The 16,311-nt window shown below is 36.6% G+C and overlaps 1 protein-coding gene across 1 annotated transcript; it reads left to right on the top strand.

Annotated features, from left to right (window-relative positions):
* The first annotated feature begins 4,349 nt into the window (after window positions 1-4,349).
* Window positions 4,350-15,669, top strand: LOC145232456 (cytochrome P450 2J4-like). Its single transcript, XM_080097083.1, has 13 exons — window positions 4,350-4,553; window positions 6,567-6,732; window positions 7,175-7,281; window positions 8,454-8,516; window positions 9,026-9,166; window positions 9,603-9,683; window positions 10,530-10,662; window positions 11,250-11,365; window positions 11,782-11,862; window positions 12,305-12,406; window positions 12,990-13,128; window positions 13,632-13,758; window positions 14,270-15,669. The coding sequence occupies exons 1-13, from the start codon at window positions 4,392-4,394 to the stop codon at window positions 14,373-14,375; spliced, it is 1,524 nt and encodes a 507-aa protein (XP_079953209.1). The 5' UTR covers window positions 4,350-4,391; the 3' UTR covers window positions 14,376-15,669.
* Window positions 15,670-16,311: the final 642 nt, after the last annotated feature.

Consider the following 16,311-nt stretch of genomic DNA (forward strand, 5'->3'; position numbering starts at 1 on the left):
GGTGTGTGCTTTCCAATGTTTTTAAACAAGTTTGCACTATTACAGAGTCCGAAATTATACACTTACTAAGAGTTGGATAAAACTTGCGAGGTGCAAAAATTGTAGAGTTTTGTACAAAAATGCCTAACAGAAACTAATCAGGGTGAAAAGCTTTGAATAAACAATGGGGCAGTTATTACGTCACAAACAATACTAGATCTAAAGCACAAACATAGATTATTCGTTAGAAAATGTTGTTTTCAAACGACTTTTTTGTTAAAACACAAAGCACAAGATGTACTAGATAGGACCTGTTAAAAGGACTTGTATAACAACAGCAGTGCCTGAATCATGTGTAACAAATAACATTCGCTACTAAAAAGTTTTAAGGTAGTTGTAACTTATTCATGAATCGAGCCAACGGTAGCTGGTGCACCAAATGTCTTAGAGATTTTTTTTTTCGATTGTGAAAGCGGATTTTTTAATCAACTGAAGAGGCATAAACTCTACTTCTACATAATATGAATGATCATCTTAAAACGAGGTCAAGTATGCTTGTGAGTGGACTTAGCTTTATATTGAACATTTAAACCGTTCGTTCACCGCTTGTTTAGCCATTGGAATCATACAAATGTAATCCATAACACATTTTGCCGCATTTGACTGGAATAAACGACTCAATTTAAATATTTACTAGTCAACCGATAAAAATTTGACTTCAAAAAGTTACTGTGGTGCGTACTTCTCTTTATTCTGTGTTTTTTATGTGTGCTTGAATGGCTAATCCAGTCCTGCTGTTTTACCAAGTAATTATATTCATAAAAAAAACGACACACAAAAGTCGATTATACTTACTACTATCTCCAAGAATAACCTCATTAGCAACCAACAAAGGTTTTTTCGCTTTCAAATTTGTCAGAACAATAATAAAGAACTCATTAATTAAACACGAACAATAGGGTTTCAATGCAAACTAACAATGGGTGTTGATGGATGAACGCAAGGAGATAAATTAAGTGATTAGCTTTAGCTGTTGCAAGCCTATTGTTAATGTAAATGTACTTCATAAGCAGAGAATAGGTGAAAGCATAAAGGAGGCAAATATAATTAAGTGCGGCATGTTGTATTGTTCACAAATGCACTTTGCAAGCATAAAGCAGGTTAATTAACACGTCCTGTGCCGTGAATCAAGATAAATTGGGCATGAGATATGACACCAATTTAAACAAAATCATTGCTGCCTCCTAATTATACATGGGTAATAGTTTTTGCAAACATAAGCAGATTTGTATTTGACATAAGCAGATTTGTATTGTCTTGTAATTAGAGATGTACCGAATATTCGGTTTGCCGAATCGGTCACTTTTGCAAAGATTCGGTTTCGGCCGAATAATTTGTTGCGATTCGGCCGAAACCGAATCTTTTACGAACACAAAATTAAAGCGTTAAACGTGTCTTTTCTGCTTATTAAGATCCACGCAATCTTTCAAAAGCCCAAACATAACGAAAATCGCGTCATTTTTTTAAACACATTATCGTTTTTCCCACGGTGGTCAAAAAAATTAGTAATTTATTGGCAGGTTGCCAATCATGCTTAAGGCAATTTTAAACCCCATAGAACTGAAATGAGGACGAAAAACAACTATTTTGCACTGGTTGCATGGTAGATAAACATTTTTTCACGTCAAACGCGTAGCGTACGACTTCGCGTGACGTCATAAATGATTCTGTTGATTCGGCAAAACCGCCGAATCGAAATTTAGCCGATTCGGTACATCACTACTTGTAATAGACCCCGTTTATCTGAGCTGTAAAAACAACCCGGTTTGTTAGAAAACCACAAGGACATACTATAAGCGCTACGTGCTATTGCATTTTCAGATTCTAACAAGACAAAGATAATTTTTTGGGAAGTCTTGCAAAATCAAGAATTTAGTATCAAACAGTATAAAAATACCCAAACAAAACCAACTCCATTTGACCAGCTTAAACCCAAATGTCAAAAATGTCAATATTTTCTTCTGAAGTTTAGGTCAACAAAGGGACAATTAGACAAACCAGAAATATTAATTAACGAAAGAGTAGGGTCATTAAAACTAACCCTAATTTTGCAGGTGTAAATGTCATAGCTCGAGATAATATATAGTTCATTTGTCTATATTAAGAAATAAAGTATAACACGGACAATATAAATGATAACCTATAAAGTGGCTAATAATACATTTTTATTTAAGATAAGAGTGTTTTAAAGGAAAAATACTTTTGCTAAAAAAGTAAAATCTTAAAAAGGAAAACCTTATGATTGATTGCAACAACTTAAATTCATTTAGACTATTGGACTTAAATTGCAAAAAAAGAATACACAAAAGTCTACAAGAACGTTTTTTGCAAGCTTTAGAAAATGCGGTCTAATCATGTTACATGAATTTGACCTATCAGTGAAAAAGGTTGTACACCAATGGTTTATAGGGCCACACGACCGCCTAAAAACAGAGCGCACGTTTCATTAACACACGATGTCAGCACCTTTACGTAACCGCCCAAAGGTCTGTTCTTGCTTTTGGGCAGTTTGCTTTGTGTTCAAGCTGTGTTCATTTCTGCTTGAGCAGTTCTGTCGTATTGTCTGAAGTGGACTTTGAGGACACCAAGGCTTACATTCCGCAATGCTCATTTGGGAGATGATTTTTTTCAGTTTAATGCCAGTTTGAGTAGCAGAAACGCAAGCACTTTTCGCAACAGGTATATTGGTACTTGACACAAAACAACTTTTAGGAATCATGGAATGAATTTGTTTTGAAGTGATATGATGATGTAACAAATCAAAAAAAAATTAATCTCGGAAAATTTTAGTCTTAAAATTTAAATTTAAATTTTTTTTTAATCTGTAGTCTTTTTTAGTTATTTTTGGTTGCGGTTAAACCCAATAAGGCAGCTAACTTTGGAAGCATGAAAGACAATTTAAACTATATTGTGCTGTACGATGCCAAAAATAGCATCCATAGTTTAAAAGTGATATCTTCGGATATTACACACATCCTTGATCAAAAGGGTATTTCGTTGAATAAACAGCGCTGAAGTTTGGTTATCACTATCAGTAACTTAAAGAATTTTTCGGTTTTAAGTAGAAATTAAGCTGTTTGTAGTATAGTCAAAATATACATTTACTGCGATGACTTAAGGTTCTAAAAACGCTTCAGACAATTTTTACCACCAACACTTTAGATTAAAAAGGTGTTTCGTTGGTTAAACGGCGGTGCTATTGCTGAATTAAACAAATAAACATGTTAATAGGAGATTTTTTTCTTTTAGGTCTAGCAAAGGTCTAAATTTTGTGCACGAAACTGAAGGTTCCAACGACACTTAACGATAATTTCACCACAATTTGTGTCCAGGTCAGTAAAACTAGTCTAATTTCCAAAGCAGCCAACCAGAAACAGAAACGTGATTTAGTATCGAGCCCTGACGCTGTGAAACGAGACGGCGTGGTAAAACGGAAATTATAAAGCAGTTGAATCAAAAATAACATGCGACGACGCAAATCAAGAGTCTCCATAAGTCACGTAAGAGAGCAAGTCACTTTTTAATGGGGCAAATCGTGAAGCCTTATTCGTCATCGGTTAATTGCTGCAAGCGCTATAACATACGCGGACGCAGCATTTTTTCTGTAATGCGGACAATGATAGGTTATAGTCAATGAACTGAGACGGCGAAAAAGGCAGGTAGCTATCACGTGATTATGTAATTGCCGCAATTCGGCCGTGGTTATTTTCGATGGACAAAATTGCTGCCGTGTCATTCATTCCAGGCAGTCGCCGTGGTTGCTTAGGTCAGTTCATGAAACTTCAAGCAGATGCTATAAGTTATTTGAGTATAGAGATAGAGTCTTACAGTACAGTCACGTTATTTAATTAGGTCAGTTTTAGAATAAGTACTGTAAAAATAGTTGAGACTATTGAGCACAACTTTAGTTCTTGAAATTTAGTCAGTGATTTCGTGTTTGGTAACAATATGTCTTGTAGTTGGGTCTATCAAGTATGCTAACATGGTATCAGACGTTTTAGGAATGTTGGCATGTGTTAGCGTGACCACCGCGTAAAAAGTTTAACGGGCACTTAAGCAAATATTTGTATGTCGAGGTTAGATCGAGGCATCGATTGTTAAGTTGTTATTCGTGTTTTTGACAATTTCGGCTGAAAAAACGTCAAAATTGTAAATCATGAACATGTATTGTTTTAAACGGTGTTGTAATTGTACTGAAAAAGGCACAATGGCTACGGTATATAGTTGTAAAGATATATTTAAGACATTGAGTTTAGTTTTACACTCTAACTTTCACAAACAATAACCAATATTTTGTGTTTACAGATATATTTTCTTATTGTGTTATTTAAATCTAAAGTAAAAAATCAACAATGTTCGAGTCAGCGGCAATTCCTTTATTATTTCTCGCCATTATTTTGAAGCTCATCCACGGCTGGTTATACCGCCCCAAAAACTTCCCACCTGGGCCCCTGGGTCTTCCCATTTTGGGATCAGCCTACAAGTTGACGGCTCGCCCTGAATTGGACCTCATGGTAACTTTAGTTGCTCTTTATGTAAAAACCTTTGGTCCCATGAACTTTTACATTACTAGTAGTGTCACTAATTCAAGTATTTTCTTGCCGTATGCATTATGGTCTTACAAATATTAGGAAGCTTGTGCCATGCATTTACGTTCTGTGATGGATAATTAGGACCCGAACACAAAAATTTTGTCCCGAAAGTTCTACTTACCGAATAAAGCAATTTGACTAACGATTCGTTGTTCAACGTTCTGTACTCTCAGTATTGCATTTATGCCCTGCTTTAAACTTGTAACCCTGTGGCCACATTTGTATTATTAAAACAATAACGCAAATGTGGATTATGAGTTTAAGACCGAATGAAGAATTGTTTAAACTGTAAACCTGTTTAAACTGTAAGGTAAGTATAGAACCGATTCTAGCTTAGTTTTTACCCTTTAAGCCTAAACACAAGATAGAAACTCACCCAGAAATAAAATATCTGAAGACATAAATAGCAATAAATTTCCCTTTTCCAGTTTTAACCCAGTTAGGCAATTTAAAGAACATATTGGCTTCTGTTTATAAATGAACGCTTCGATGTTTTTAGTTCGCTTGCGCGCAGTCAATATTGTCGTGGTAGCTACGGCTCTAAAAGTTACTTTCTCCCCACCTCAGGGGCCTTAAACGTCAGCGTCGTATCATTGTCGGCTCAAGGTGCGTGAGTCAGCGTCATATTACGTCACGCTAAAGTGGGGAAATACCGGTGACTAAGCGAAAATGATGTTGTGCCGTGCAAATCGGAAATTGTGAGATCAAAATAGCCACGATATGAATTGAAAGTCACGTAAAAATGATATTTCTTGTTTATAAGTTTTCGGACATGCCTTATATGGAAGATTCGTTAATAATTAAACTTTCGCGAAATGCATTAAATCTCATTATGCGTGACGTCATTTCTATCACGTCCGCATGAAACGTGACGTAAATTTAGTGAAGCTGTGTTGGAAAATTTTGAATTGCTGTCGCAGTTTAATTAAAGCGAGTTTACTAAGAAGCTTCTAGACTTGTCACATTGCTTGATCATGAATTCGATTTGGAAAGTTTTTACAAAATTTGGAGCTTAAATTATGTTAAATGCATCGTATCGAATATATTGGGTCGTGGTGGTGGCTAAGACGACATGTTATGTTTCACAAAGTCTCTCGGAAATTTCTCAAACCAAAATAAGTAGTTTATCTATTTTAAGAGTTTGGTGTTTGTAAATAGAATCAGTAAAACGGACTTGATTCGTGCCTGACACACTTGCCTACATATGTGTCGTAATTTTTCCTTCCTGGCCTAATGCTGTATAAAAAAGTGTGTTTTGGGCTATAGTCAGGTTTGCCATCGACTTGAAACCAAAAAATAAGGACAACCGACAAATTATTTTTTTATGCGAAACAAACGTTTTTGAACAAATATTTGCATGTATACGAGCCATGACATATAGTATGCAATATTTTGGCCAGAAACAATCTGTTCCAGCAACTCGTTGTTCGTAGAAAATACTAAGTGCATCTTACGACAGGCCTGGTCTAGGTTTACTTCTACTTGTAGAAGATATTTGACTATAGTAATTGTTGAAAATAATACAAAATAAGGACTACAGTCAAAAATAAGGACAAATCTTAGAAATAAGGACGGTATGGCAACCCTGGCTATAGTGCATTCGTGTTCGGGTCGGGTTTGGGTCTTAAATACATGCAACCTTTTTTTCGCTTTACATGAGCAAGAATTTTGGCACAATGCAAGTCTGACTCTCACATGTCAAAAAGTACGAATACAGTAAAGCAAAGATGGTACACTTGTGAGGCGGGCGTTTCGGCAGGTTTCGGGCTTGGCTTGTGGGCACGAGTTTCGACAAAACGGACTTAAGGCATTATTTTTTCCGCTTTTGTTACCAAGTTTCGGGTACAGGACAGGTATCAGGGTTGTACTTTTGGGTTCTGGCATCAATTCCAGGTTTTCTTACATCTTTGAAACCGTTTGTATGCTGTTTCACAGAACATGGCTCGCAAATACGGGTCTATCATGGGGGTGAAGATTTTCAACCGATTGACTGTGATCATCAGTTCACCAGAAGCGATGCACCAAGCTCTGGTGACGCAGGGAACAGAGTTTTCAGGTCGACCCACTTCAATCATGTTCCAAGCGTTCACCGAAAAACTTGGTAAGTTATACAATTGCACAAAAGTCCACATTAGAGGCCTTTCCTTTTGCTAAAAAGTTAGCAAAAGGAAAGGCCTCTAAGGAAAAGGTGTGTTTTTGTGTTTTGATGTGAAACACAGTTTCATAGTTTAAATCCAGATTTAAAAAACCCAGCTATGTTAAGCTAAAAGCTAAAAAAAGCTTAACAGAAATTTGACCAACATAAAAACTGTTTTATGGAATAGATTGACAACTATCCTAATTGATTCTTTACGTTTGGCTGCTATATTGCCCGCTGTCAAAACCTAAGTTTAGAGTCGTTAATGATTCGGGCGTTGTTCAAACAAAGCATTCCTTGCACAAAACACATAACAACACCGCAGCAAATTTAGTCAAAGCCGTAGACAAGAGCATTTCAACGTAACAGTTACCATTAACATACCAGCTACCGTCTATTTTACCAGGAGTGGCAGGAACAGACGGACCAAAATGGAAGGAAAACCGGAAATTCGGACATTCCGTGTTCCGCAAGCTCGGTACAGGCGGTCAAGTCATGGAAGGATGGGTACAGGTACGCACAGTACGCTCGGTTCCCTAAGTCGGTTTAGAAATATATGACACACAACTACGTAACTGTGATAAAATGTTACATCACAAAAGTCAATTCCTTTCAGAAAAAAACATTATCGTATTCTCCAATATTTTTTTAGCCGTTACGATTTTGGAATCAACGTATTATGTTAACTCTCTGGTCGAACAATTCAATCAGTCCCGACAGAAACATGATTTCAAATCGCTTAGCAGACCGCACAAAAACCACTAAAGGCCCGCGTGTTTAAGACCCCTGCTCTGCACCATACACGGTGTAGTCTGTATAAAAACACGTGGCGTTTGATAACGATGTACAAATGTTGCTTATACTGACATTTCGATTGACTTTAGAAAACAAGCACAAACATTTCACGATCAGGAAAAGTGTTTATTGTTTACCAAGAAAGGGTTTATTGTTTTGGCAACAGACCCGTGTAAAATCAGCTCGCGAACATCACGTTGGCATTGATTAGCGTTGGTAATAAATGAGCATCTGTCTGGGACTCTGTCTCGAAGGTTCTGCTTATCAAATAGTCTGTGCACATGTAGCATACCTTAAGCGGAATTCTAGCATAGAAAATATAAAGATCTTGTCGAAAGCAACGCCGGTTCATGCTCCCAAACCGGATTAATCCGGTTGTAACTAGTGATGTACCGAATCGGCTAAATTTCGATTCGGCCGAAACCGAATATTCGGCGGTTTTGCCGAATAAATTCGGCCGAATCAACCGAATCATTTATGACGTCACGCGAAGCCGTACGCCACGCGTTTGACATGAAAACATGTTTATCTACCATGCAATTAGTGCAGAATAGTTCTGTTTCGTCCTCATTTAAGTTCTGTGAGGTTTAAAAACCACAGTGAGAAAAACGATAATGTGTTGACAAAGGTAAAAATTGACGCGATTTTCGTTATGTTTAGGCTTTTGAAAGATTGCGTGGAGCTTAATAAGCAAAAAAGACACGTTTCACGCTTAAAATTTGTGTTCGTAAAAGATTCGGTTTCGGCCGGATCGCAACAAATTATTCGGCCGAAACCGAATCTTTGCAAAAATGAGCGATTCGGCCGAATAAATTCGGCAAACCGAATATCCGGTACATCCCTAGTTGTAACCGGTTTGGGCTAACCCGACGTATGTGTGTTCTTTACAGGAAGAAGCCATGTACATGTGCAGCACTCTACAACGAAACAAAAGCAAACCTATCGACATATACGTAAGTGTATATAATAAGCTGAAATCTCTAGCGTAATGTCAAATAGTGTTGCATATACAATCTCTGTCCACGGATTGGCTGATTTGAATCACGTGACAGTATAAGCGACCACGCCCAGTATGATATTCCACTTGACTAAATCGAACTGGAATTAGCAAAAGATACAAAAGAATTACGTTGCCTTGCGTTTAAAATACTTTAACAGTGGAAAAGTATACTCTTGAAGGGGAGTCTATTTGTTTCTGCCAATTGTTCAAAAACTTTATTCAATCTAAATTAAAAATTACTCAATGTTTTGATGGCCCAAGGTGGTAATATAAGTTTTGAACAGAAGCTGTAAACCTTATTTTGCATTTCAACTGTACATGTTGAAGTAAACGTAAAAAGAAATCGCATTTCAGCGATCAAAAGTCCAAAAACCTGGTGTAAATTGTTGCTACTTTGACTTGAAACACAGCTTGTATTTTCTAATTGTTGACGTCATAAAGCGGTGTGTTCGTTTGTTTTAGAATCTGTTGTTACATTCAACATCAAATATCATCAGCCAGTTGTGCTTCAGTGAGAGGATTCCATTCGATGACGCGAAAGAATTTCAGGGCGGTGCTCGACCCCTTATTGACTGGTTCACCAAGAACTCGCATACATTTATGGTAAGGGCGGTTTATTTTGTGTGTTTTTTGTAAGCTTTGTTTAATGAACAACCTAAACAAACTAATTGCACAATGGTTCCCAACCGGGGAGGAATTTTAAAACTTGCGGGGAGGAATTCACTTTAATTTGTACATGTTGTTGTGAATAGACGCTTTAGCTTTGGGAATATAACCTGTGAAGTTGATAAAAGACCCAATTTTAAATGATCTTTGTGTGGTTTAGCATCTACTATGTAGTAGTGTATTGGAAAGGAAAGGAATACTATGTAATATACTAGGAAGGAATGAAAATGTTTTAAATTGGTAAGTGAGGATTTCGTCGATGAAGGGTGGGAACCATACCGTAATAGCACAACATGTTATTACATGCGCGTACAATGATAAGAGGTAATGTTTTAGTTAGACGTTTCTAAACGAATTAACCCATATTTTTCAGACACTGATTTTTGCCCCCTATCTGCGATTTCTTCCTAACTTTGCAGCAGCTACCAGAGACTTACACAGCGCCCGCGAAAAGGTAACACAACTTTACGTTAGCCTTTTACCTCTATTATAAACAGTGGTGGGATTCAGCCGGTTCTATAGAACTGTCTCACGAAATTTTATAAGATCAGCGAACCGGTTAGCATTACTGGTTACTGTCAATGGACTTTTTGTACAGAACTGGCTGAAAAATATGGCTTTTGTGATAGAACCGGAAGACAAAGAATTTGGTTATCACCTCTGATTATAAGTAGTAAATAATACAGAAACTGCAGTTTACGCGTCGAAAGTTTGCAAAACAAAGCGTACATGTTTGGTTAAACCAGTGTTTCTCAACCTGGGGGTCGCAACCCCCCAAGGGGTCGCCAAGCACTTTTGAGGGGGTCGCGGAGACGTAACCGAACACGGAATACTTTATCTGTATCATAAAAACTTTCCCTGTGACTTTTGTTTAGCATGTAGTAACTCACACGACCGTTTGATTTAGAACGGGCGCAACATTATTTGCGATTGTATACTTCTATAATTGCGGGTTTTGGTTTTTCTTAACATAAAAAAAACACGAAATAGTGAAATAGTTAGTGAAAAATAGGGGTTTTCCGGAATACAGCAAAACGCCGAACTATTGCAGCCACGTTAAGATTGCAAATGTGTGATGAACACAATCAACACATGCTGATAGTTAAACTTCTTGTGTGCGCGTGTAAAGGGGTCGCGTGGTGTTAGAAAATCTCTAAAGGGGGTCGCATAGTAAAAAAGGTTGAGAACCACTGGGTTAAACTGTTTAGAAGTTACAATTTTCTTTGTTGATAACTTGGATTCTGTGATTTTGTCACTAACATTACCGATGCAACTTTACCAACTGTTGTTTTTTACGTAGGTCTACGAATTTCTGAGACCTTTTATTGCCAGACACAAGTTAAACTATGACCCCAACGACGTACGGGACTTTGTGGATCACTACTTTCAAGAGATGGCGAAACAAAAGGAAAACCCAACAACTAATTTCAATGGTAAAATTACAATTTTACACAAGATGCTTTTTGTTAAAACGAAATTGCAAACATTTGAACCAACTTATAACCTAGAGAAGATCTTAATGCTATGCCAGATAATTAAAATGAGTGATTTTTTAGTCAAATAACATTTTGCCAGAGTTCATAATATGATACATGGGCATTTAACAAGGCTTACTAAAGTTAAGGCAAGATTATTGTTTTTCAAAGCAACATCAATTTCAAATTTGTATTTTTGGTTTACTTTAATCATTTTTTAAAACTAAACCAGTGGTTCCCAACCGGGGAGGTACTTTAAAACTTAAGAAGGGGAATTTAATTTTTACATGTAGTTTGTAAATAGACACTTTAGCTCTAGGAATATAACCTGTAAAGTTAATAAAAAAAATTCCCAATTTTAACTGATATTTGTATGGTTTAGCATCAACTGTGTAGTATGTTAGAGATGAAGTAAAAGGCTTTAAATTGTTAAAGAAGGAATTTGTTTATATAGGTTTGATACCACTAATCTAAACTATCACTTGCTGCCAGATACATAAAGGACTTTTTTGTCATGTTATCACATATAAGGGTTATTTTTGCAGACACGGAATTGCTGGGTTATGCAAGGGACTTGTTTTTCGGGGGAACCGACACAACAGTTTCATCACTAAGTTGGGTTTTCATCTTTCTAGTCAACAGACCAGCTTGTCAAAAAAGGGTAAGTGTGTAACTGACAATTTCTAACGTCAGTAGCTAATTAGGATAATTTCGATCTATAATAGCTAATAATTCTATTTCAATAAGGACTAAATGTGACAAAAAACTTCTTCAAAATCAGAACATCTATTATCTATTCCAGGAGAATTTCGCGTAAACCGGTTACTTCCGTTTGGCCTATGATTTAGGAAATTGTTTTAGGAAATGCTGATGTAAAAACAGTTATCACCGAAAAAAACAGCTATTTTATGGGTTGATTTTTTGACATATTTAACAAGCCATTTTTGCGGCAAAACAGCAAAATAGTCAGTTTCGGTCAAACCCAATTTATGCCAAATCGGTATGTCAGAGTTCTAAGTTGGGTTCGAGTTCGATCTTTAGTTTTACCAACTAGCAATTTTTATATTTTGTACTCAGATCCAGAAGGAAATTGATCAAATCATTGGGCCAGATGGACAAGCTAAATGGAGGGATTATGAGGAAATGCATTATACCAGGGTAAGTTAACAATACAAGTGAACTACGATAAATACATTAATACTGGGATCAGCCCTGAAGCGTTCATGCGGACCAGCGATCACAGCACACTCATATATAAATCACAGTACACCAGGCCCATTGAAAACGTCATACCGATTTAAGCCGGTCACCAAGCATTTCCATATCGCAAGGCACAAGCTGGAAAAATCTAGCCTGCTGTGGGATTCGAACCCACGACAGGAGTTTTTTTTTTCGGGACAAATAAACGTAGCTTTAAGCGAGACACCTTGGCTTAACATAATAACTACAGTCGTTGCAAAATAAAACTAAGAAACCGTTGTTGAAAATCTAAGGTTGTTGAAGGATACATAAACAGAGGGTGCCGTATCAAACATTATACAGTCGTAAACAGGTGTTCATTGTTGTGCGTTGTTTATTCAACATGTTTTGTCTCTTATAGGCTTTCTTTCATGAAGTGATGAGATACAGAACACCCGGACCTCAGTCACTCGCTCATAGATCCATAATTGACACCAAACTCAACGGCTACTTCATCCCACAGGTAAGAAACAAATCAGAAAGTTGTTTGACGAAGATGTTTGGCAGGGCGGCAAAACAATTCAAATGTGTCACAGTAAATTGGACTCGTTTTTTCTAAACATTTTAAAAATCATTTCTTGTTTTACGAAGGTTTTGCATATTTGTACATACGTGCGACTGTCCTTTACAGTAGGAAACCAAAAAGCCACAGTAATAAGTTAGGAGTAGGGGTTAATGATAATAGTAAAGCTGCCTTGTGAAAATTATTGGTTTCTTATTCAAATAGAATCAAGTGACTAGATGACATTATTTTGCAATACGACCCAAGATAGATTCATTTGTTTCGTTCAGCCGTTGATGGTACTTATAACCGTTTTTGTACTGTTAAAAAATAAAACAAAACGTATCAGGTCAATTGTTTTGTTTATGACCTCTACATGCACGTAAATTTATGCTAAAAATCACATTGACCATGTACCAACAACTTTATTGCCTGTCATGCCCCTTTTACAACTAAAATCCAACTGGAACAACCGTTTAACTTCCTGCATAAGGTTTTGTACTTTTGCGTGAACCGCAGGTTTATTTTTTTTATACTTTTACAGAACACACAGGTGATCACCAACCTCTGGGCAATTCACCACGACCCTAACTTGTGGGAACAACCAAATGTCTTCAAACCAGAAAGATTTTTGGTGAACGGAACATTTAAGGCCTCTCCAAATGTTACCCCGTTTTCAGTCGGTAAGTACCAATACGCCAGCCTATATTGTGATAGCTGTTTTTTTGGTTGGTCCAAAAACACAGTTTGAAACGGTGTTATCTTATCTTGATTAGGATAAATCATTTAAAAAGCCAGCGAAAGTCCGCCAAACTTTACAAGTAGAGAAACTATATTTAGGCGTTTCATGAATACAGTAGACCTCGGTTAATCCAGATCTTCGCATAACTTAGACAAAACTTGGGGTACAAATGGTTTGTAGTGGTAAGGCTTGAAGTAATCGACATCGGTTAATCCGGATCTTCGCCTAATCCAGACAATGTTTTTCGGTCTAAAGGGGTCCGGATAAACCATGGTTTACTGTACTTTGAAAAAGTAATGTAGGCCATAGGTATAGAGGTATAGCTTGCTCAGAGTATTGCACTATATTGTCAACATGTTTGAGCCGATTTCAAGCCATATCAGGACCACTGTTCGAAGAACTCGCATTCACTTTTTTGCAATTTACACGATTTTATTCATTTAGGGGTGAGACACTGCTTTGGGGAGCCGATCGCCAAAATGGAGATGTTTCTGTACGTTGTCACAATTTTGCAACGTTTTCACTTGAAACCTCCGACTGTGAACGGCCAACTGCCCGAAGATTGTGAAAAGTAGGTTCCACCACGATTTTAAGCACTAACGATGATTTATTCTTACACAGTAGAAAAAGTGCGGTTATTTAAATGAATAACACCAAACAAATCACAGCCTCTAGAAAACTGTTCAGCGTTTATGAGTTAACTCAAAAGGACTTGCAAGTATAAGGATTCCCAAAATATCATGGTATAACTTCTAGAATCTAAGTTCCTGCTGATTTTTGATACACAGCCATTTCTTTTGTTTTTGCTTTTGTTTAAACGGTAATTCACGGCAGTAAAGGGTTTAAATTTCGTGTTGTAAATTGGGAGGAGTTCGGGCTGTAGTTTGAATAAAAAATAAAAAAGTTTGGATCCTGACCGAGTTTCGAGCTTGTGGTTTAGATATGAAACCAATTTTGGGCCCGCTCACCACATTGACGAAGCGTATGTGGGGTTACCACCCTGGAGATGCACATTCTTAATATCATCCATTATATTAGAACCACAATACAGCTGTCATAAATAATATTTTAATATTTAATAGGTCCGGATTGTTTTTGGTTCCACCAAAGTTCACCATCACAGTGAGAGAAAGATTCTCTCGTCAACGATCCATTATGAAATACAAACAATCCCTTCATGATCTTTAAAGCTTTCACGGGAACGGACTTTACGGAAAAAGTATATTTTGTGTGTGTAGTCTGTACAACGCACCAAGTGTGCACGTTTTAGCTGAGTGAAAAACTTGTTTAATGTCTATCTCATTGCTATTTATGTCATTAGTTTAAGATGTCGATAATTAGCCTTTGGTCCAAGTCAGGGTTGTTAAACTTTTTTGTTCATCATAAATCACTCTAACAATTTATCGAGAGGACAAAATAGATTACAAATTTTGCGATGCTTTTCCTTGGCAAAGACGTTCAAAAACATATTAACACGGTTTATTGAAAGCTGCACTCATACCAAAAGTTTGCTATTCGTATTGAGTTAAGCTATTGCTAAGTTCGTTTATTTGAATTAGGACAACACTGTTACAAAAACAGATTCTTTGAAATGGGACTTTTTAAATGTAAAACAATTGAAAGTAAAAAAATCACGCATTTTTATATTGCAGTTTAAATCTAAATCAATTCCTTAAATGAATTGGACTAATTGCCTATAAGGTCAACATGAACAGAAAAGCTTAAACCAACGACGTAGAATTAAAAAGCGCCCCTTCTTGATATCTTGTGTATATGTATGGTTTTGCACCAAACTGCATCTTACAGCCGAAGCCATTTCTTTTCAAAGCTGAATATTTTTAAAGTGCTGTCCAATCTGCTATTATTATCCAACCACACCTTCAAAGAACAGCCACTTGTCGATTTAGCAAGCTGACAATATCTCTTGTCTCTATAGTGTTAGATGAATTCTATGCCGCTGTTGTTTGTACCACTTTTTTATGTCTTCCCTTACTGTGATTAAAACTCAGTTTAAATTTTCAGTTATCTGAACACATTAATGCTACGCTCACCTTTTTTAAACCACATTTCTACCTTATTTTATAACAAATTGAAAATGATGATATAGGCTACAATGTTGGCTATTGTCAGTTTAAACTTCGCCTGTAGCAAATATACCGATAATGCGCTTAAGTGCAAGTGTATAGCTGAACGGCACCACATAGCGGTTTTAACTAGGACAAGCTGCCATGTCGTGCCTTGGCTTTTGCGAATTCAGTATGATTTTTGTAGGTTTCTGGCCGGAATTTGATAAAAAAATAACCTCAAGTTGTACACTGTATGTGTGTGCAGCAAAGCTATTCTACGTGAAAGTTATGCCCAGGGATGTTTCAAAATACGTCTTTTTGTCTTGTCTTCAATCTTTTTATTTGTACTGTTTTCTACTGCTTTGTAATCAGGAGTTTTTTATGATTTGCAAATAAATTGGGTTTGTCCAAACTGCGGTGTGTGCTTTCCAATATTTTTAAACAAGTTGAGATTTATTCGCAGGAAAATGTTGTTTTCCAACGACTTTTTGTTAGAACACAAGATGTGAAAAGATAGGACCTGTTAAAAGGACTTGTATAACAACAGCAGTGCCTGAATCATGTGTAACAAATAACATTCGCTACTAAAAAGTTTTAAGGTAGTTGTGACTTTGTTCTATTCATGAATCGAGCCAACGGTAGCTGGTGCACCAAATGTCTTAGAGATATTTTTTTTCGATTGTGAAAGCGGATTTTTTAATCAAATGAAGAGGCATAAACTCTACTTCTACATAATATGAATGATCATCTTAAAACGAGGTCAAGTATGCTTGTGAGTGGACTTAGCTTTATATTGAACATTTAAACCGTTCGTTCACGGCTTGTTTAGCCATTGGAATCATACAAATGTAATCCATAACACATTTTGCCGCATTTGACTGGAATAAACGACTCAATTTAAATATTTACTAGTCAACCGATAAAAATTTGACTTCAAAAAGTTACTGTGGTGCGTACTTCTCTTTATTCTGTGTTTTTTATGTGTGCTTGAATGGCTAATCCAGTCCTGCTGTTTTACCAAGTAATTATATTCATAAAAAAAACGACACACAAAAGTC

This window comes from Phallusia mammillata, chromosome 6 (assembly GCF_965637545.1).
Source record: "Phallusia mammillata chromosome 6, kaPhaMamm4.hap1.1, whole genome shotgun sequence".
Classification (NCBI taxonomy): domain Eukaryota; kingdom Metazoa; phylum Chordata; class Ascidiacea; order Phlebobranchia; family Ascidiidae; genus Phallusia; species Phallusia mammillata.